Source organism: Chenopodium album, chromosome 24, assembly GCF_948465745.1.
Source record: "Chenopodium album chromosome 24, dcCheAlbu1.1, whole genome shotgun sequence".
In the NCBI taxonomy this organism is placed as follows: domain Eukaryota; kingdom Viridiplantae; phylum Streptophyta; class Magnoliopsida; order Caryophyllales; family Amaranthaceae; genus Chenopodium; species Chenopodium album.
In genome coordinates this window covers 38,705,201-38,727,519 of record NC_137857.1, presented here as the reverse complement: position 1 = coordinate 38,727,519, position 22,319 = coordinate 38,705,201, and the positions used below count along the sequence as shown (strand labels likewise).

The 22,319-nt window shown below is 30.9% G+C and overlaps 3 protein-coding genes across 3 annotated transcripts; all 3 read right to left on the bottom strand.

The window, feature by feature from the left end:
• Window positions 1–4,386: 4,386 nt before the first annotated feature.
• Window positions 4,387–7,427, bottom strand: LOC145611053 (triacylglycerol lipase OBL1-like). Its single transcript, XM_081666286.1, has 5 exons — window positions 7,109–7,427; window positions 6,191–6,384; window positions 5,774–5,807; window positions 5,028–5,653; window positions 4,387–4,653 (listed from the first exon to the last, which is right to left on the bottom strand). The coding sequence occupies exons 1-5, from the start codon at window positions 7,425–7,427 to the stop codon at window positions 4,387–4,389; spliced, it is 1,440 nt and encodes a 479-aa protein (XP_081522412.1).
• A 2,474-nt stretch (window positions 7,428–9,901) lies between these two features.
• On the bottom strand, window positions 9,902–15,860 carry LOC145612383 (triacylglycerol lipase OBL1-like). Its single transcript, XM_081667759.1, has 5 exons — window positions 15,534–15,860; window positions 12,591–12,784; window positions 11,818–11,851; window positions 10,582–11,204; window positions 9,902–10,219 (listed from the first exon to the last, which is right to left on the bottom strand). Exons 1-5 carry the CDS (start codon window positions 15,850–15,852, stop codon window positions 9,950–9,952), a joined length of 1,440 nt encoding a protein of 479 aa, XP_081523885.1. The 5' UTR covers window positions 15,853–15,860; the 3' UTR covers window positions 9,902–9,949.
• A 2,226-nt stretch (window positions 15,861–18,086) lies between these two features.
• LOC145611052 (tryptophan decarboxylase TDC1-like) lies at window positions 18,087–22,319 on the bottom strand. The gene is made up of 3 exons (XM_081666285.1): window positions 21,848–22,319; window positions 19,441–19,806; window positions 18,087–18,775 (listed from the first exon to the last, which is right to left on the bottom strand). Exons 1-3 carry the CDS (start codon window positions 22,317–22,319, stop codon window positions 18,087–18,089), a joined length of 1,527 nt encoding a protein of 508 aa, XP_081522411.1.

Here is a 22,319-nt window from a genome sequence, read left to right as displayed (position 1 = left end):
TCTTTCCTTTTCATTAACCTATATTAAGCATTTAACCTTTTCTGTTTCTTTCAATTTGTCTCCAACTAGAATGGTAAATTTCGATTTGATTTTTTTTACCATCTTTAGCCACTGATCCAATCTTTGAATGATTTCATTTATAAGGTCTAGCTATGGCATTGGTCAACAATATTCTAGCTAAATTGTATGTCTTGCATTTACTAGCTACAACCCTACAACCATTATTTGGAACTAAGAATTAACAATTATAAAGTTCTCCAACTTGATATTTTTGCATTGTAAGGTTCAATAATTTGTAAAAGAATCATTTTAATAAGTAGACAAGTAGTTAATGTTTGGACTCTTTGGAGAATAAATGTATAAAGCCCAACTCATTAAATTAATAGAACTGGTTATTGTGGGAGATGATACAGAAGAAGTTTGATTTCATATACTTTAGGAGTTTAGGTCATGGCACATTCAAGGCTTTACCAATTATATATAGTCAACATATAATTATCTATTTTCACTTCGAGATCTCTCTTAAATCTTGACATATCTAACTATTTAAGCTATGTAAATTTTACATAGTAACACAATGTTTGAACCAATTAACACGTGCAAAAACATTCAATGATAACATGCAATCAACTTAGTCAAGTTAAATTAGCCGACAACCAAAACCAAACATCAAATTGTCAAACAAGGTCCATATCTTAGAAAAATAACTTGAAATGACATGTGAGGATCGTGGGAAGAAGCTCATAGAGGATAGACTTGATTTCAAGCTATTTTCAATCTATGATATACATCGTGCTACATTATTGTTATCTTTTTTGTAAGTCGGCAATCAAGTTAAAGATATTTTATTTCCTTTTAAAGTGTCAAATTGATGACAATGATTATAGCTGGGCCAAAGTTAGTTTGTGTCAATGAAAGTTATTCTTGGTTGTAAATTAAATCACACAACACAAATGATATATACTTATGTTGTATGCTCTTAGTCTTGGCAATACGACTAGGATAGGCCAAATCAATTGTAATAATATAAATCAAAATTCAACATCAAGTTGCTACTTGCTAGGCTACTAGTATTTCCTGTGAGAAAATCGTAGTGTGATCATTTAATTTTATGTATTTGGTTAAAAGGTAAAAACCTTTATAATTATTTGAGGTGTCTTGCCCACAAGTTTTTTGCATACAAGAAATCACAAATGAATATATTAACCTATTAACCAAACTCTACTAACAATGATCTGATTACTGCGTAATTATAAAATTTAAAAATCATCTTAAAAAATATATTTAATGCTTATGAATTGGCCATAAGAAATGAATGTGTCAGAATCGTGCGAAAATAGTAAAATTATCTATGTGACACCAAGCTACTTTTTATTCCTTCTAAAAGACTAAAACCATGCCGATTCTTGGACTCTCTTTGAGCATAAACTCTCATTCGATCTAGCAATCTAACCTTAATAACTATACAGAGAAAGCATCCTATCAATATAATCAATCTTTATATTTAGGATGACAGAAATTAAATAATACCACTGCTTTATACTTCAGACGTAATTAATTCTATTGTATCAATTGAAAAAGGTACTTGAAAGAATATTAGATCACTCGAGGCTCTATAATGTGCTTGATGGTTAGTTTGGTTTGATATCAATCCCTAGTTGAACTTCTAAACATAAAATTCTATCTAATTTTACATATACAAAGAAAATTTCGCTCAAATTTGAGACTATCTCAACTTGTCTATTTATTATATCAAACCCCTTAATTGTAAGTAGTTTATTCCAATCTACATTACAAATTAATTACATTATCCTTGCACTGTATATATGTTAATGTATCAGCTAGACATATATGTCAATTACAACTAAGTCATTAATAACTAATATATACAACAAATTTGCTCGTACCTTTATATGACACATACAAGGCAACAGATGTATTCGGGTTGTGAATCAACTAATTAGGTCGTTAACTAGTACATACAATAAATTTGTGCATAACATTAAACGATGTATACAGGGCAATAATGAATATATATATAATCGAGTTTTTAATGATATAAGTATACAATTACAATGAAGCAGTAGTATAATCTAGGGGAAACAAGCACATGATTTCAATAAATGTTGATATTAGTCTATTGCAAATATGAAAATGGGTATGTGTGTCTTAGGCGCAAAATGCGCTTACAAAGATCAGTTAATGCAAACGTGCCTGTAGTAAATAGGGGACATCCTAATGGTTAAATTCATAAATCTGGGGCACATGCATGTTAACTATTTTCATGTTTAAAAATTTTCTGATTTTCTAAATAAGGAGTATTTGAGTATTATTTTTGTGGCACTAAATTTTGCAAGATAAACATATGCATATATTTGAGTTAGAATGTTGTTAGGAGATTCTTCGGCTCTAAATTTTGCTTGTCTTAGTTAAATCTACCCAATGCTTGCTTTCATGTGAACATCTCATTGAATTTCATGCATGATTTGATTAGCATATCAAAGACACAAGTCAATTATACTATATAATATATCATAACTATCTTAGAAAAATGATTTGTGTTGATTAATTAACTTATCTATTTGTAGATTATTAAACATAAGTTGACTTAAGTCTAGATTTTTATACATTAGGTTAATACAATTTGATTTAATGGATTTATCTATTCGAATTAAAACTCGTATTGTAACATTATTAGTTCTATTAATTATTTTTCTGTGTTTAACAAATATTCCAGGTGGGAGGAATATTTATTAAGACCAAGTACGTACTATACCTGGGGGAAATGTGGTGATTAATAATATATTAAAATTATATACATAGTGTTTAGAAGAGATAGATTTTGTTGATTTGGTTAATTATATGATGATACTATAGTGAGAAGTGTTTGAAAGAAAGTACCAGTATATTTATTCTTCTTGTTTCAACCAATAACATTAACAAATAACAGCAATTGTAATATTCGCAGATTATTTTAATAATTAAGGTATTATAATAATGCGATCCGATGTATTAATTAATGTCACTATCTTACCATGAAGAAATTCTACATGGCACTTGTAGAATTATTATGAGCAATTGAATACACAAATAGAATTAAGTAATCTATATTTGAAATTCAATCGAGTACCTCTTATAAAATGATCTTGAAAATTGAAAGCACACTCCAATTATTATGAGAACTTATAGAAAAGAGTTTAAAAATAAATCTGTGCAGATTAGGCCTTATGAAAAATAGCCCAAAAATAAATCCGTGCAGATTAGGCCTTAAGCGCACGGCGATATCATACTAAATATAGAGCGGAGTAATGAAGCTCAACAAGGTGGGTGACCGTGACCCAACACTATGTCAATATGTTACCATGAAAGAATTAATTCTTCATGTCACAAGAACTATTATGACCAATTGTATATACAAGATATATATATATATATATATATATATATATATATATATATATATATATATATATATATATATATATATATATATATATATATATATATATATATATATATATATATATATATATATATATATATATATATATATATTCGAAATTCAATGGAGTTCGAAATTCAATGGAGAAAACATCTCTTTTAAATTGATCTTGTAATCTATGCTTGTTCATGAGGTATAAGTTTGTGTACTAGTTCACTACCTATTATATATGTTTGTCAAATACTAGTAACCAGACCTGCATTCAACATTGATGACTCATATTGTGATGAAACCCTATTGCATATTTGCATGGATAGTCATGTAATATAGATTAATACCCTTGTCTTTAAATAATATTTTAGAAACCTTATTACATCAACAACTACTTACTCTAATTTGATAAACTTCTCTCAAAAAAGTACATACATCTTATAATTTTATACGGAGAATTATCTTTTTGCACAAAGATTATTTACTTAATAAAAGCACATAAACGTCGCGCGTTGCTAATCAATATTGTTCATTGTAACATTTTTGGTCAATTACAGTCAAGCCAATTTTAGTTCATGACAACGTCGAACCACCAAATTGCTATATTTAAAGTTTGACAAGATAAGTTGAATGAGGTACCAATCATGTCAAGTCTATAAGATTCAAATATGACATGTAATATTATGTGATTAATGTAGAACACATGCCAAGGCTTCACTAAAGTCGAACCATTATTCCACTATTACAATAATATTACATAGATACCTAACACCTATATTGCACTTTGCCAACACCTATATTGGTAATTCTTGGCCGATACACTTTGCCAATACCTAACACCTAGGCATATTGCACGATTAAAGTTGACAAGAAAGTTGCCTATTTTTTTTTTTTATTATTCTCATGCAATTTATTTGTGCCAAGATTTTACGTGTGATTTGAAATAAATTCATTTATTTATTTTTGTCATGATCACGAGGCAATGCCATGCGGCCCAATCGAGTTAAGTTAGTGTAATCTTGTGGGCCGTGGGCTGCAAGACCTGGGATAAGCAGCCCAAACACTCGATATAAAACTTGACACCAAGATTCTTTGTAATCTGGGCCCCATTTCATACGTGGAAGTATGATTCCCCTAATTAGCTCCCAACCTGCATTCACGTACTTTGGTATCACCCATACCAATGATAAGTAGTTCTTATTTGGCTCCTCTTTCAATTCCTACATTCATCCACAACAAAAACAAATATGTCAAAACTCATAAGGGATGTACAATTGTACGTTGATGATGAAGTTTGAAATCATGAATGTATTTGTAAGATTCAGGTTTCATTTGTGGATGTTGTATGATTTTTTATCGATAAGTTACTTTTCTTAAAAATTTATAAGTCATAATATGCATATAAATTAACTTCATCTTGATCATGATATAGTCGCGTTAAAAATTCTTTGTCAAGTCTAGTCAGTCAATTCGCTCTTTGAAAAATAAATACTTAAAAAGTACTCTCAACTCTCAGGATCATTGTGATGACTCTCGTGATCTCATACGAAGAAATGTAGATATGAAGAAGAAAGACCTAAAAAAAAAAATTTACCCTTCCACGGTAGCAACTATTGTAGTAGAGGCACGGACCAAAATGTTCAAACAAAAGAGTCTTGTCATCAAAAGGAACTCGAGGAACCATATCATTGCAATATACATACCTACAATATTTGACATTGTAGGCCTTCAAATTCTTCTTCATAAAATCTCCAAATTCCTCATCTCCTACTCTTGGTTGTCCAAATGTATAAACTCCTTCCAATCTATCAAGCAATTCTTTCTCTTCATGTAATATCAGAACATTAGCGAATAAAATCGCCAATGCACCACCCAAACTATGTCCCGCTACTACAAATTTTGCGTTCTTGTTCTCTTTGATAATGTCTCGAAGGACTTGTCTAATTTTGTAATATGCAAATTGTGTTTTTTCATTGCTCGATTCGATATTTTTTGGCCATCCAACGCCATCTTTAGTGTTTTGGAGGCCTAATGCCTTCATGAATCCACCATGAACTTTTCCTACGTTCGTTAGCCTAAACCAAGAGATATCAATGTCCGCACTACAATCGTCTGCGTCGAAGGGGTTTGTTCCTGTAAATGCCACTACTATTGTGTCTTTGTCCTTGCTGCTTTTGTTGCGTGCCATGAATGCATGTGTAGAGTTGCTCCCTTGAAATTCTACAACAAATGACATTTCAATTAGGGCAAATAATTATTGTTCTTTACAATGTATAGAAGATAACAATACAAAATACAAAGAATACAATAGAAAAATTATGCTAGTTTTATAATGCTTACCATTTCGGAAGTCATAGGCACCTAACAACTCCATCTGTTAAATAATGGACGGAAAAGGTTTTTATTGTAAGAATACAAAAAGAAAAAAAAAATTAGTCTATATAAAAATAGTATGAACATATATAGTGACAATAACTACCAGTCTACCATAACACATTTTTTAATTAAATAGTGATACTGTAGAGACAAGAAGTACTCGTATGTATTTGTTAAAATTCGAATTGACTTTCCAATTTACCATGCTCCAAGTTAAACTTAATACAAAAAATTTGTTTAACTATTTTACTTACATAATTCGTTCAAAATTTCCTTCGGGTCATTTTATACATACTTGCATATAAACTTGAATTAAACCGATGCCAACACCTTATCCCAAACCAAAGCCAAATAAAAGAACATATGGAAAGTGTACAATACCTTCCAATGGTTCTCAACAGTAGTTTTAATGAAGGCAGCATTTTCATAGGATAACTTAGAAGCCATCCAAGTAAATGAAGCTTGATAATTGACATGCCCTGGTTGTATTTTTGGGTCCAAATCAACTCTTCTATCAAGAAGTGCTATCATTGATCTATATGTGTCGCTTGACTTATTTGGCATCGACACATTTCCTGTCCACAATTTCATTGAGTTCTTCAATCAATAGCAAATTACTCGTACTAATTATAGTCGAAGATTGAAAAGGATATACATATGTGATATATATGCTTGTACATACCATCATTTTTTTGAAATAACATTATTTACATATGTACCATCATATATTATTCATAAGAACTAAGTATCATGAGCTAAAAGCGGAAATGTTGAGCATGAAATAAACATGAAATATGAATAATTCTGACTAACAAAGTAACAATTGACTCTTCCATGCATGTTATGTTTAGAGCAAATCACATTAATCTACACCATAATTAGAGCGCGTAAAACCTAACATACATTTAAAAAAAATGAATAAGTGATTATCTTTTAAAAATGATATGAAATGAGAAACTATATGATTAGTAAGTTATGTTCTTATGTAGTTGGATAATAGGATTATTGCAACGAGTATTTAATCAAATGTCACAAAACAAAATGAAAGTATACTACATAATTTAAGATTGACTAAATTAGCTAGTACTACATACTATTTTAGTATTTTGTTCATGACACCACCATATATCATTATTTTGTGACATCCATTCAAAGTGCTTCATATAATCTCATGCAAAATATTTCAAATGACCGTTGCAAAAACATTATATGGACTCGTCTAGTAAGAAAAAATTAGAAAAAAAAAAAGTTTTAAGCAAATCGAAATTAAGATACGGAGTAATAAATATTATTGCTAACCTTTAACAAAATTTAACAGCAACTTGAGCACACCACCATAAGTTGTGATTAGATTCATCCATGTTATGATGAAATAACCAGTGTATTTCAATGGTTTCTTTATGATACGAAGCAACTTCAACAGGAGAACAGAAGTAACAACAAGCCATCGATAATTAAATTTTCTTAAATCTTGTTCGAATTCCGAAGGGCTTACAATGAAACCTTTTCTATTATTAAAGAATAGAAGGTGAAAAAGATCAATAAAACTAGCATTTTGTGGGTTCAATTCAAGATAATCCTTGCATACTAAGCTATCTGACGAACAAGAGTAAGACATGCCTAGCTTAGTAGAAATGAGAGAATTTGAATAATGATGGATGAGCAAAAGTGGATGTCACAACTTCTATTTATATGTTCATTCTTGTTTCTCTATACACATTAAAGAATCTAGGATTCCAAATTTGGCACGTTTGCTTCATGATAATATTCCCTTAAACTATCCACATAAGTAAACTATCCACATAAGTAGAGTGTAGTTATTTTTTCTCTCTTCGGGTTTTTAAGAGCAACACTGTGATCAACATGGAGCTTTAGAATTTTGATTGAGTGAAGTTGATTATCGAGACACAAAATTAAGTTAGTGAATGTAAAAGTAAACTTGTAGACTCTAATTAGTCTTATTGTTAGTCATAATATGAGGAATATTAAACACGAAAGGGATATTCCATACGAAAGTTTTATGACTTGATTGAGAATTATAGTGTCATCTATGAGTTGTAATTGTCTTCATATATTAGAATTGCATGTATTGTCATCTTTGTGTTGCATTTTTGAAAATGCAAGTTCTATTGGGCTTTCATTTTGAAGTAAGATGTTTTTTAAACTTTGGGCATACAACTTATTTTCTACTGAATTATGGTTCATATGATATACATGTATTTTGCTTACATATTAATCTAATGCTCAATATAAATGTCTATCTATAAACTGGTATAGAACCTAGCTAGAGAGTAATGTTTATATATAAAGTTTTAATTTTGAGGTGTCAAAAGTTACAAATATGTGTATATAAGCCTGACATTGTTACTCCATACCAAGCTAAGTGTGGTCTATTACGTGGTTGATTGGGATACCATAATATGGAAGAGCCATAGGTGGGCTTAAAGGTGTCAATTCAGATGTCTATGTCAGGTTCAGTAAGACTAGATCAAGTTGGGTCAATTTCAAATAATAAATCATGTTAAATTATTGTAATCATACTAGTCAAAAAAATCTTAAGTTCTTAATCGAGTCTTGTTTGGGTCGGTTTAGGATTGGCTAGACTGGGCTTGACTCAAGAGTGGCAATTAGTCGATAATAACGTAGCATAAACAATCATCTTGCATGCTTTGTCAAACAAAAAAAAAAAAAAAAACACGTTAGTTCTTGGTTTGCTAAATCTCTGCCCCACGTGTAACTTATACTTGTATTAGTAAGCAGAGAGATAATTAGTCAAAAGCTAATTACGTGTTTACACATTTTCTTTTTTGCTTCACGTCTTCACCAAACACTTAAAAGGAAGTACTGGTATTTAGTATATTCACCAAACACTTAAAAGGAAGTACTGGTATTTAGTATATTGCACATTCTGAAATTCAAAACCCAAAAAATAAAAATAATAAATATAAATTAATGTATATATACAATTATTTAAACTAATGGTAAAAAAAAAAAAAAAAATAGGAGCTCCTCTTCATGAGGGGAGCTCCTAATGTGTCAGATACACTAATAAATAAACTAGTGTTATTATAAATTTATAAGGTCCAATGTCCATACTATCACTAATTTTGTAACCCGCATTAGATACCTAGTCAGTTGCTCAGTTTGCTTCATGATAAATGGGTTGGATATTCCAGTTAGTAATATTATTAAGGAGTTGAATAATGTCTATGATCAATTTGATAGGGGATCGTCCATAAACCTTAGCACAAAGTATTGGGTGAGGCAACTCACACAATAATTGGTGAGACCGTCAACTAAAATAACAAAATTTGACGTCTTCATCTTTGCTACCGTTGTATTGATTCATTAATAATGAGTAGAGATTATGAGAATATTTGCCGTGCCTTTCTCATTAATCAGAAATCAATATATAATACAAGCGTATGCTAGGTTAGGGTTAAGGCTACATTAGTAATTTACAAACTAATTATATACTAGATTATTTACATAATCTAACACTCTGCTTCTGCCAATGATACTCCGCTTCCTCGGCTTTGTAACCGTAAACAAGCGAAATTGATTTGAACTAAATTCCTTCTACTGAAAAAAAAAAAAAAAAGTTCTTTCAAAGAATGAGATGCAATGAACCTAAAATATATTTGTCAATTATAGATAGTCAAGTTAAAATAATTCATAACTATAACAATTGTCGAACCACGTTGTTACTAACATAATTAGAGTTTGGTAAGGTAATTTGAATGAGAAACTGATTGTGTCAACTCATAAAAATCATTGTATTGGTAATTATTTGGCCAAAACAATTTGCCAACACCTAGCACCTAGGCATATCACACGATTGTAACTTGCCTATTTTTTAATGAGGAATTACTTATTCTTGTGCAATTTATTTGCGCCAATATTTTACATATCACTAACAAGAGTTGGCTCAAATAGTAAGTAACTTGATGTCGCTTAAGAAAGCGAGGTTTCGGGTTCAAATTTCACCGTATGTAAAAAACAGTTGTTGGGAGACTCACTCACTATAAACCAAGTGTGTGACCCAGATCGGATCGGGTGTAGTCGGAGTTAAGCTCCGATGAACTAGACGGGCATCCTAAAAAAATAAATATTTTACGTTTCATTTGAATTAAATTTCATTTAATGTTTTTTGTCATGATCACAAAGAGGCAAAGCCATGCGGCCCAATCGAGTTAAGTTAGTGTAATCTTGTGGACCGTGGGCCGCAAGGCCTGGGATAACCAGCCCAATCACTCGATAAATAACTTGACACCAACATTCTTTGTAATCTGGGCCCCATTTCATGTGTGGAAGTATGATTCCCCTAATTAACTCCCAACCTGCATTCATGTACTTTGGTATCATCCATTGCATTGACAAGTAGTTCTTATTTGGCTCCACTTTCAATTCCTACATTCATCGACAACAAAAACAAATATGTCAAAAGGAATGTACATAAATGATTAAGTTCAAAATCACGAATGTATTTGTCAAATTCAGATTTCACTCGTAGATGTTGTATGATTTTTAATTAGTTTAAAAGTTGAATTTTCTATTAAAAACATTATGTTATGGTGTGCATGTGAATTTAATTCATCTACTTCATAATGCAGTCAGTCTAGTCGGCCTATTTATAGTTACTTAGGAAAACACCTATTTTCAGGATCTTCGTGATGACTGCTCTTTGAAAAATAAATACTTATAAAATATTCTTCTCTCGTAGTCTCTTGTGATCAAACGTAAATTTGTAGAAGAAAGACAAAAAAATTTACCTTTCCTCGGTAGAGACTATCGTAGTAGAGGCACGGGCCGAAATGTTTAAATAAAAGAGTCTTGTCATCAAGAGGAAGTCTAGGAACCATATCATTGCAATATACATACCTACAATATTTGACATTGTAGGCCTTCAAATTCTTCTTCATAAAATCTCCAAATTCCTCATCTCCTACTCTTGGCTGTCCATATGTATAAACTCCCTCCAATCTATCAAGCAATTCTTTCTCTTCATGTAATATTAGAACACTAGCGAATAAAATCGCTAATGCACCACCTAAACTATGTCCCGCTACTACAAATTTTGCGTTCTTGTTATCTTTAATTATGTTTCTAAGGACTTGTCGAATTTTGTAATATGCAAATTGTGTTTTTTCATCCCTCGATTCGATATCCTTTGGCCATCCAACGCCATCTTTAGTGTTTTGGAGGCCTAATGCCTTCATGAATCCACCATGAACTTTGCCTACGTTCGTTAGGCTAAACCAAGAGATATCAATGTCTGCGCTACAATCGTCTGCGTCGAAGGGGTTTGTGCCTCTAAATGCCACTACTACTGTGTCTTTGTCCTTGCTTATGTTGCGAGCCATGAATGCATGCGTAGAGTTGTTTGCTTGAAAATCTACAACAAATGACATTTCAATTAAGCAAATAATTATTGTTTCCTCCATTAGGTCATGTTCACATCACCTTAAAAAAAAATATTCAATAAAAATAATTTCAGAGTAAAAATAAGTTTAGTTAAACAAAAATAAGTTCATTGGTTCACTTAAAATTAGTTTTTGCAAAGAAGAAATGTAGATGTGAATTAGTAAAATTAATTTCTTTTCAGAAAAAATAATTTCAGTTCAGTAAAATTAATTTCAATTCAGCAAAAACAATTTCAGTTTAGTAAAAAAAATTATAGTTTAGCAAAAATAAGGTGAAGTGAACAAGACCTTAGTTAAACTTCTTTGCATATTTTTATGTACACTCCAAATCAATAGCTATAGGGCCTGTTTTTCATACGTTTATTTTCAGTTCAGCTCAATTCAGTTCAGCTCAGCTCAGTTCAGTTCAGTTCAGTTCAGCTCTCAATTTCCTTCTCTTATAAAATATTCAGTTCAGTTCAGTTCAGTTCAGCTGAGTTCAGTCAATGAGAACAGGCCCTGGACAATACATATAACGTAACAATACGTAATATAAAGAACACAATGAAACTTATACTTCGTACGAGTTTTATACTCAATGCTTACCATTTCGGAAGTTATAGGCCCCTAACAATTCCATCTGTTAAAATATTGGACGAAATAAGGTTATATGTAAGAATATATAACAATGGAAAAAAATATAATGTATATAGAAATTGTATATTTGTATGAACATATGATGATATGCAATAACTAGCGATCTAGGCATAACGTATATAATATACAAGTATATAATTGTAAGAATATATAATAATGGAAAATAATATAATGTATATAGAAATTGTATGAACATATGATGATATGCAATAACTAGCGATCTAGGCATAACACAAATTTTGAATCGTGACACAGGTGAGACAAGAAGTATGTATTTGTTAAAATTCAAATTAACTTACATCCTTCGTGTAACTTACAACTACTTTTATTATTATTATTATTATTATTATTATTATTATTATTTCTTTCCCCTTTATATTTCTTTCAATAAACTACTAACCCCACTATTTTTCTTTTATAATTTTTTAATACTCCAACTATGAACTACCCCATTCACTTCTTATTTCATTTAAGTCAATAAAATTGCCTAAAACTCTGTGTCGATCAAATTAGTGTAACACTAATTTAAAATTGGAGGGAGTACCTCTAGTTAGGACTTGTTCTCTTCAATTTGTTTCAAATACTTATTAGTTATCCCTTAATAAATTCAGATTAGATCAAACCAGACCATAAACATTCAGATCATATCAGATTAGAACTATTAATTATCATTTATATATTGTTAAAATAAAAGAGCATATACGTAAAAAGTTGTACAATACCTTCCAATGGTCCTGAACAATAGTTTTAATGAAGGCAGAATTTTCATAGGATAACTTAGCAGCCATCCAAGTAAACGAAGCTTCATAATTGACATGCCCCGGTTGTATTTTTGGGTCCAAATCGACTCTTCTGTCAAGAAGTGCCATTATTGATCTATATGTGTTGCTTGACTCATTAGGCATTATCACATTCCCTGTCCACAATTTCATTAAATTCTTCAGTTGAATTATTAACTAATTAAGTAATTATAGATGAAAATTGAAAAGTATATACATATAAGGAGTATGATCATTAGTTTCTTCAATTAAATTAATATACTAATCAAGTAATTATAGATGAAAATTGAAAAGAATATACATATAAGGGTATGATATATGCATGTACGGATGTACCATCATTTTATGAATAATTCCAACTGACAATGCAAGTGACACTTCCATATTATGCTTAGACCAAATCACATTAATCTACACTGTAAAATTATGAGGTAAAACCTAACATGAACGATGAATAATTATCTTAATCAATTAAAATGCGTAAAACCTAACATGAACAATGAATAATCAACGACCATACAATTTAAACATTGTTGATTCCTTCTCAAGATGACATAATATCTTAGGAGTTACGACCACTTCACAAGTTTGCTTGGACCACGACATATCAATAAACACGTTCTTTGACTTAATTAACACAGTTGCATTCTACCCACCCACCCAAAAAAAAAAAAAAAAAAAAAAAAAACCGTAGTACAGAATATGTTGGGGGGGCGGGGGGGGGGGGGGGGGGGGGGGGAGTTTATTTATACAATTGTTGAATTCAATTAGCGGCTAGCTAGTTATTAATCAACTCATCCAAGTCTTTTTTTCAAATTCTTTTAGTGTTCAACCCGATTCATCCAATTTATCTTATGGTATCCAAATTTCTAGTTCAGTTTGGGGTTGGTTAAGTTCTAGACCCCTTCCAATTATTGTTGCGGGGGGGTTGAACACGTGGTCCTTCCTACCAAGCGGAACCCCAATTACCACTACACCAACAGCGAATTGATATCCAAATCTAAATTAGTGGGTGAGTGAACTAATACAGATTACAACCGGGGACATACATGATTATTATGCTTGGCCAATATTCATCATTGATAAGCATTAGCTGAATTATATATTCACATAAAGTATCCATAAGATACAATATACTTCGTATATTAATTATTTAAAGTTTAATTAGTGTTAATTCTTAACAGCTGGCTAATTAGACTTTATCAACAAATTGTTTAATTTTTTCATGTTGCCTTGGATCACATCTGACTAGTACAAATAAATGGGACAGATCTTTAAGAATTATAAATTATGATTAAGATCCAATTTGATTATTACTCAATTTCTAAATGGATCTAAATGGCACTTAATTGGCATAGTGTGTAAAGTTATGAGCAAAGGAATTTTCCGATGACTAGCCTTCGCTTTTTAAAATAAATTACATTTTGATTTTGTTGGCCTTAATATGGGCACTTATACACAAAATTTAACCGTATAATGTGCAATGTTGATTAATATCGTTGGCCTTCGCTTTCAAAGATTAGCTAATGTTTACAAATTTTATTTTTAAAATTGGCAAGTAACATAGCCTTTAACGTACGCAAATGTATCAATTTCTTCCAAAATTATCAACCCTCTTATTTTTCTTGGAAAAATTGGTCTAGAATAACCTTTTAAAAGACAGCTTTTGTTTAGGACAACCTTTAAAAATTTTCTTGGCAAAGTCAGACCCTATTATAATTTTATTTTTGTTAACAACGACCAATTCCCACTTTCAGGTGTTGACCCACCAGAATCTTAGAAGCTTGATATATACTACGTAAATACAATAATATCAGTTATGCTGTAGCAAAAAAATCGAGGAAATAAGGAGGTAATTGTAACGTGGGGTTCTTTTTTTTTTTTTTTTTAGACCTTTTAGGTTGGAAAAATTAAAATTGTTCATGCATGTATAAAGTGAATTAAAAGAATGAAAAATTATAAGAACAAATTTAAATATAATTAATGGAACGTGAGCACATGATAAAGTAGTGTAAATACAAGATAATGTCTGCCCAAATAGAGTAGAGTAAAAAGAGAATCAAGTTTATTTTAGACACAAACGATCAAAAGTGTGAAGTTTAAAGAGGAAGGAAGATCATATAGCTAGTTAAAATAGAACAACACTAATTTTATTGATAAAAATTTTCAAATACAGAAAATAGTGATAATTTAACATTCATTATTCTAAAATTACCGATAAATAATTATTTAGAAATTACGTACTTTCATCAAGTCTAAAAAAATATACAAATTTATGAAATATTTTTTAATTGTAGAAATTATTTACAACTAACAAGTTATCCAATGAATTTTCTATAAGCACATATAGTAGAAAAAAATAATACATATAAAGTCAAAAGCACTACTTGGAATTTATTAGAGCTAAACTACTCCTTCGATTAATTATTATTTTTATCTATTATCTTAAGAGATTATGAGATCATGTTTGATCCAGAAAATACTTAAATTACAAAAAACAAATAAATAATTATCTATCTAAAATGATATGAAATGATGAAACTAGATGATTAGTAATAAGTTATGTTCTTATGTAGTTAGATAATAGGATTAATATTGCAACGAGTATTTATTATTCAAATATTACAAAACAAAATGAAAGTACACTACGACAAAATAGTTACCTTTTTTTTGAGGCACTACAAAATAGTTACCTAATACTAATATTTTGCAATTACAAGCCACATGAAGTTCACAACCATCATTATTTTGTGAAACCCATATGCAAAATAAATACTATATAAGCTAATTTAAGAATAAATACTATTATTAAAGATATTATTTATTATATATATATATTAGCAAATTTAAATTAAGATAATAAATACTATTGCTAAGAATGCTAACCTTGGATAAAATTTAAGAACAACTTGAGCACACCACCATTATTTGTGATTAGATTCATCCATGCTATAATGAAATAACCAATGTAATTCATTGGTTTCTTCATGATACGAAACAACTTCAACATAACAACCGAAGTAACAACGAGCCATCGATAATTAAATTTTCTTAAATCTTGTTCAAATTCCCAAGGGCTTACAATGAAATTATTTCTATCATTAAAGAAAAGAAGGCGAAAAAGATCATTAAAACTAGCATTTTCTGGATTCAATTCAAGATAATCCTTGCATACTAAGCTATCTGAAGAACAGTAGTAAGACATGCCTAGCTTTGAAGAAATGAGAGAATTTGAAAATGATGCAATGGATGAGCATGTGGTGTCTTTTAGTGGATGTCACAACTTCTATTTATATATTCATTTTTGTTGCTCTATACACACGAAAGAATCTAGGATTCCAAATTTGGGGCGTTAGCATCATTATAATATTCCTTTTAACTGTTCACACAAAATAAAATAAAAAAAAAAACCAACACTTTGTTCATCACGGAGCTTTAGAAATTAAAGTTGAAATGAGTGAAGTTGTCAATTCGTGCATTTAAGCTATCAAAATCTGATTGTGATCATATTATTAGTAGAAATCTGAATCAAGTGTTATACGGGTTGGTATTGGATAGGATAGAGATTGGGCTTGACTTAGGAGTCGAGACTCTTGAGAGTGGCAATTAGTAGTTAATAACGTAGTATAAACAATTATCTTGCATGTTTCGTCATTAATAAAAACAATACACTAGGCCTGAGTCGTGTTAGTTCTTGCTTTGCCAAATCTCGGCCCCGAGTTTAACTTATACTCGTATTAGTAAGCAGATATATAATTAGTCAAAAGCTAATTATGCGTTTACACGTTTTCTTTTTGCTTCACGGCTTCACCAAACCACTGAAAAGGAAGTGTTTTTTTTTTTTTTTTTTTTTTTTTTTTTTTTTTTTTAAAAAAAAAAAAAAGAAAAAAGGAAGTGATTTTGTATATCGCAAATTCTGAAATTCAAAACCCAAAAAAATATAATAAAGGAAAATTAATACGAGTATATAGATATATAAAAACAATATACGTTTGCTAATGCACAAATTTAATAATACACATTTGCCAATGCACAAATTTAAACATTAATGTTATCAATGAACAAACATTATAAAAGTTGATATTTTAAGAATAAATATCGTCACGAATTTATCAAGATTCTATGTGACTATATTTTTTCATTACATATAAATCACAAAAAACGATCAAAGGTAACTGTGTGAATAGTACTAAGTAAAAAACGTGTCAACTAAAAAAATGGAGGTAGTATAATTAAGCTAATTGTGATAACCGGTCTCTTTGGTCGATAAAAATGGAGGTAGTATCATTTGGCGGGCCGGGCCAAGGTTAAAAAATCAGCTCACTTCTCGGGTCGGGCCAAGTTTTGGGCCGAAGTTTTTGTGCCCAAACCCGCCCAAAATGGTCCGGCCGTGCGGGCTTTTCGGGTCGAGTAAAAGAAATCAATTAAAATGCATAAAAAAGGCATTCCCAAACCCCCCCCAAAAAATTAAATTTATGGGTCGGTCCGACCTGATTCGAGGGGTGAAAATTTTTTGCCCAAAACCCGTCCAAAATCAGGCCGGACCGGTCTAACTTTAAACACCTCTAGCCAAAAAACATAAAGTCTTTACAAAAGTAACATGATAATACATTAAAGAACATGTTCTTTTTCCTAGTTACTCGGGTGATTGATTTTTATTTATTTATTTATTTTTTATAAATGTACATACATTAAAGAACATTTTGTATAATATAAAGAATCTAATAATCAAATTTAAAGAACATATTATTCTCATGTCTTTTATAAACATCTATAATGTTCGATTTTTTTTCGCCCATGTTCTTTTAAATATATCTAATGTTATTTTCCGGTGCACCATGAGTGCACCAACCATACATTATTGTTTTGGGAGCAAAAAAAAAAAGTAAAGAGGAGTTTCAATTAAGCAATAATAGATTATGTTGCTTAATCAAATTGGGAGACAATAAGGGCAAGTTAAGGAGATTCACCTCATGTGGTAGGTTTTTTTTCCTTCTTATTTTTAATGAATTATTTAATAACCCTTATTATATCCTATCTTGTCTTATTTAAACTTATTTACTCTTATACTTCGTACGAAGTATATTATCTAATATAATCGAACTTATTAAACGTCAATTATTATTAATCTATTACTCGTTTATTATTTTATCTAAACCCACTAGTAATTATCCTTATCAAAACTTATTAAATTTAAAATAAATGAAATTAAGGTCAAACATTAAATCAAAAACATGAAAAGAAAATAGATATAACCTTAATATCATCATAGATTAATAAAGATAACTAAATACATTATTGTTGTTCAAATTGGAATGAGATGCATGTAAATAAGCCAACTTTTTTTCTTAGACTAACCAAGCATTGAGGCCCTTGATAAAAAATTAAAGGGTAGCAATGCAAACGAGATTTAAATCTAGTTGAACCCTAAATTCAACTTCATATGATTAGTTTTAATGTTTTTACCATCACTTCAGCTTCTTTCTCAATTACCTTCCAAGCTGCAACCACATGACGCTTCTCTGTGAGTGTGGTCCCCACTGCAAACCTCAACATGTAGACCCCACTTGCAATTGTATGAGTCATGTAAACTTGACCTGTTGAGTTGATCCGGTCAAGTAACTCCCTATTCAAACACTCGATTTTTGTTGATTCGAACTCACTTATCGGATTAAACCGGAAACAAACTAGGGCAAAATTTGAAGGTGCTACAATCTCAAACCGATCATCCGATTTTACCAAACTCTCAAAATACCGAGCCATGCCAACGTCAGACCGAATATGATTTTGAAGGTTTGTAATCCCATAGGTCCGAAGCACGAACCATAAACGGAGCGACTTGAACCGTCGACCCGTACCAATTTGCCAATCTTTATAATCCACCACCAAATTCGAATCACTAAGTTCATTCTTCAAGTACTCCGGGTTAGTACCGAGGGCTTTAACCACCAAACTCGGGTTTTTCACCCATAAGCAACAACAATCCAAGTAAGTTAGTAACCACTTGTGTGGTGCAATACTTAGGGAGTCAACTCGGTCAACCCCGTTTAAGTGGTGCCTAAACTCGGGGCATATACAAGCACTTCCGGCATAAGCAGCGTCAACATGGACCCAAATGTCATAATCACCTAGTTAAGGGTAAAGGGTCAAACTTTGATGGTTAAACACGTAATCTCCATTTCCAACAATTAACTAATTAATGAGATGAGATAATGATCAAGAATTGATGAACAATGGCATTATATAAGTAACACATACAAAAAAAAAGTAACACATACAACTTTCCCATCAACTCTAATCAACTTTCTCCATCTTATTTGATTGTAGTGCACTATTTTACTTTGACTTATTTAGGTGCAAATAAAATAAGCTTCAACCATACTAGTGATTTCTAATAGTTAAATAAGACTCTATTCAACTAAGTTGTTTCGGTATGAGATTTTCCTATCAAGTTTGATGTGATTTTTAGATGTAACTAAACTTTAAACTTATATGTACGTAGTCGTGAAGGAAAAAAATTTTGTTAAATAAGATATCATTAAATTTTATTCATATTATTGTGTATATATTTTTCGGATATGTAATTTTTATAATTTTTTATTTAAGAAAGTAAAGAGAAAAAAGATACTCCGTATTAAAAATTAAATAAATTCGAATTTTATGGGACTAACCTGTAATATCAAAACGTTTACCAACTAAACTAATTAACATATACGTAAATAAAAATAATAAAATGTTAATGTATGTCATTAATCTTTTGAAAAAAAATATTGTTCGGTATGTATGGACTAACCTGCAATATCGAGGAGTTCTTCCAATGGATCAATGGCGGCTGTGGAAGTGGTCCCCACAGTAACACATAAGTAAAGTGGGACCATGCCAGCCGCCACGTCAGCTTTAATGCACTTGCGAAATTGAGAGGGTGGCAATGCAAAATTTGAGTCGACCGTTGTAGGAATTAATCGAATATTATTAGGTGGTATGCCGATCATCTTGCATGCCTTAGCGAAGGTAGAATGTGTTTGATCGGAGGCATAGACTACTAGTTTTGATAATGGATTATCGACGTTAGTCATCGCCATTGCTCGGTTTCGTGCTGCTACGAGTGTGCATATTATGGCCTCACTTGTTGTTCCATGTAGCACACCTCCTCCGGTCCCTTATATATTAAACCAACTTGGATACATTAGTATGGTGTATGTGTATGTATAACACACTTATGAAATTTTAAACTTATTTGTATCTACATATATGAGTAGTTTAGACATATAACAATCGGGATCACATTTTACGGTTGAAATGACAAACACTTGATGATATTTACATGTGGTTATGCCTTGTAACAAAGTAACAAGTATGAACATGGATAAAACTATTATATGGACATTGAAAACCGACAAATGCAATGCAGGCTTGGGATGCGGGTGTGGGAAAAGGACTTTTTGAGTGTTTTGACATTTTTATATACGTATTTTTTTTTAATATTTAGAGATCTACAATACTAATATTAAAAATTTCAATAAAGTTTAGTACACACTATTGTATAGTAATAGAGCTATGAGAAGAGAATGTTAGAAAACTTATATTATATTATGTGATTCAATTGGGGACACATGCAGATTCAATGAGTATGTATATACATATATAGTACATGAGCAAACAATAGAATACAACTAAATACATTTGAGCATTTGACTAGATATATTAGTTAAGAGTTATAAGTAGGGGTGTCCGTTCGGTTTTCGGTTTGGATTTAGTCCAAATCCAATCCAATCCGAAATATAATTCGGTTTTCAATTTTTCAATCCAATCCGATCCGAATTCTCCCTTGATCCAATCCGATCCAATCCGAATTAAAATTCGGTTATTTGGATCCGATCCGAAAATCCGAATTATAATACATTATTTTTTAGCTCCTAATACAATTATAAAAATAAAGCTTTAATACAATAAAAGTCTTTAAGATAATGAGTAAAATAAATAGTTCAACGTCAAGTCATTAATTAATTAATACAAAGTCTCCCTAATTTATTTTTTGTAGTAGTAAGTATTTGAGCTAAACTTAAAAAAAATAAAGAAATTCATATTTATACAAGCTTAATTTTACAATTCGGTTTTCGGTTTGGATTGGATCCAATTAGGGTAAATCCGATCCAATCCGAAAATCCGAATTTCCAAAAAATCTCTATCCGATCCAATCCGATTTAAAGTTCGGATCCGATCCGAATTGATAATTCGGTTTGGATTGGATTGGATTTCGGTTTTTATCCGAATTATGGACACCCCTAATTATAAGGATATCTTTGACTATGAAGTATGAACCTAAAAGAACTACTCCGTAGTAACTCAAGGAATTACACAACTAACAAAAACTATAAACAATAACTAATAATGATATATAGTCATCATATCCTTTACATGGTGATGTACATATATATATATATTGTCTATTTATTTTTATATTTACCAATTAATTATGTGTAAGATATATAAATTTGCCATTTCAAATATCGGTCGTGTATCAATGGTGATATCGAAAGGTGTAACAAATGTCAATATCAAAGCAGCTTCTAGCCTTCTATAATGAATTTTCTAATTATTACTAGCTATTGGTGACATACAATAATAGTTTTCATGCATAGTAGAGTATGGCGCTTTGTACTATTGGTTGTAACTCAATTATTCCATTTTTTTTTTAATAGCAATCATTCCATATTAAATGAAAAGGTCAAACAATAGTCACACAATACAAGAGATATGTTGCAACTCGATTTTAAAATGAGAAGACCAACCAATTGTTATATACTCCCCTTGCAGGAAAAGGATTTATTCCTTTATATATATATATATATATAATAGGTTTTATCACTCTTAAAGTCCTTAAGTCATTCTTTAATTAAATTTTGTACTTACGATTTTGAATACATAAAAAACAATTATTTGATCGAGAAATTTTATGTTAGTAGCTTAGCAAACAAAATGTTTTTTTTTATATCCTTCCTATATCACGTCGTTAGCCCAAATAGCATATATACACTTTTTATTTATATATAGCTTTAATTAATTACCATATTTGGAATGCATAGATATACGTGCTTGAGTGTTTCATGCATGATAAATGTATAAAAGTGTAATGCAAATTATAATTAATATATGTATAAAGTAATATAAAGCATTTGTTATTAGGAGAGGATTAATACCAGAGAACATGAAGGAGGTTGGGAGCTTAAGCATGGAAGCAAGCCAATCCATAACAACCATCTCTAACTCCGTAGAGGCCGGAGAAGCGAGCCAGTTAAACCCAACGCTATTAAAAGCGTTACAAAGCATGTCACCTACGAAAGCAGCCGAGCTAACGGTTGCAGGAAAGAATGCAAAAAAGTTAGGGTTAAGCCAATGTGTCATACCAGGGAAAATGTACTTGCTAACATCCCCTAGGATGGCCTCAAACGGCTCTGGCCTAGACGGAGCCGTTTGAGGCAGGGATGATAGCAAGTAGCCAGGTTGCACTTGGCTTAAAACGGGGAAATTTTCAATATTTTTGTAGTAGTCCGCAATATAATCTACCATTTGATGGGCTTGTTTTCGGAATTCTTCGTGGTCTAAGGGTTTAAACTCGGGTGTGTTCGAGGGGGAGGATGTGTTTGTGAGGTTAGGGTCAAGGCTTCCCAT

Excerpts from the sequence above, each read along its gene's own strand:
- LOC145611053 (XM_081666286.1), bottom strand. The coding sequence starts at position 7,427 with ATGTCTTACTCTTGTTCGTCAGATAGCTTAGTATGCAAGGATTATCTT. Across the intron at positions 5,654-5,773 it reads TGCCTATGACTTCCGAAATG|AATTTCAAGGGAGCAACTCT; the intron begins GTAAGCATTATA and ends CATTTGTTGTAG. Across the intron at positions 4,654-5,027 it reads ATAGTTGCTACCGTGGAAGG|GAATTGAAAGAGGAGCCAAA; the intron begins GTAAATTTTTTT and ends GGATGAATGTAG.
- LOC145612383 (XM_081667759.1), bottom strand. The coding sequence starts at position 15,852 with ATGTCTTACTACTGTTCTTCAGATAGCTTAGTATGCAAGGATTATCTT. Across the intron at positions 12,785-15,533 it reads GTTCTTAAATTTTATCCAAG|GGAATGTGATAATGCCTAAT; the intron begins GTTAGCATTCTT and ends AATTGTGGACAG. Across the intron at positions 11,852-12,590 it reads TTGTTCAGGACCATTGGAAG|ATGGAATTGTTAGGGGCCTA; the intron begins GTATTGTACAAC and ends ATATTTTAACAG.
- LOC145611052 (XM_081666285.1), bottom strand. The coding sequence starts at position 22,319 with ATGGGAAGCCTTGACCCTAACCTCACAAACACATCCTCCCCCTCGAAC. Across the intron at positions 19,807-21,847 it reads AACCTCCTTCATGTTCTCTG|GGACCGGAGGAGGTGTGCTA; the intron begins GTATTAATCCTC and ends TTAATATATAAG. Across the intron at positions 18,776-19,440 it reads AGAACTCCTCGATATTGCAG|GTGATTATGACATTTGGGTC; the intron begins GTTAGTCCATAC and ends ACCCTTAACTAG.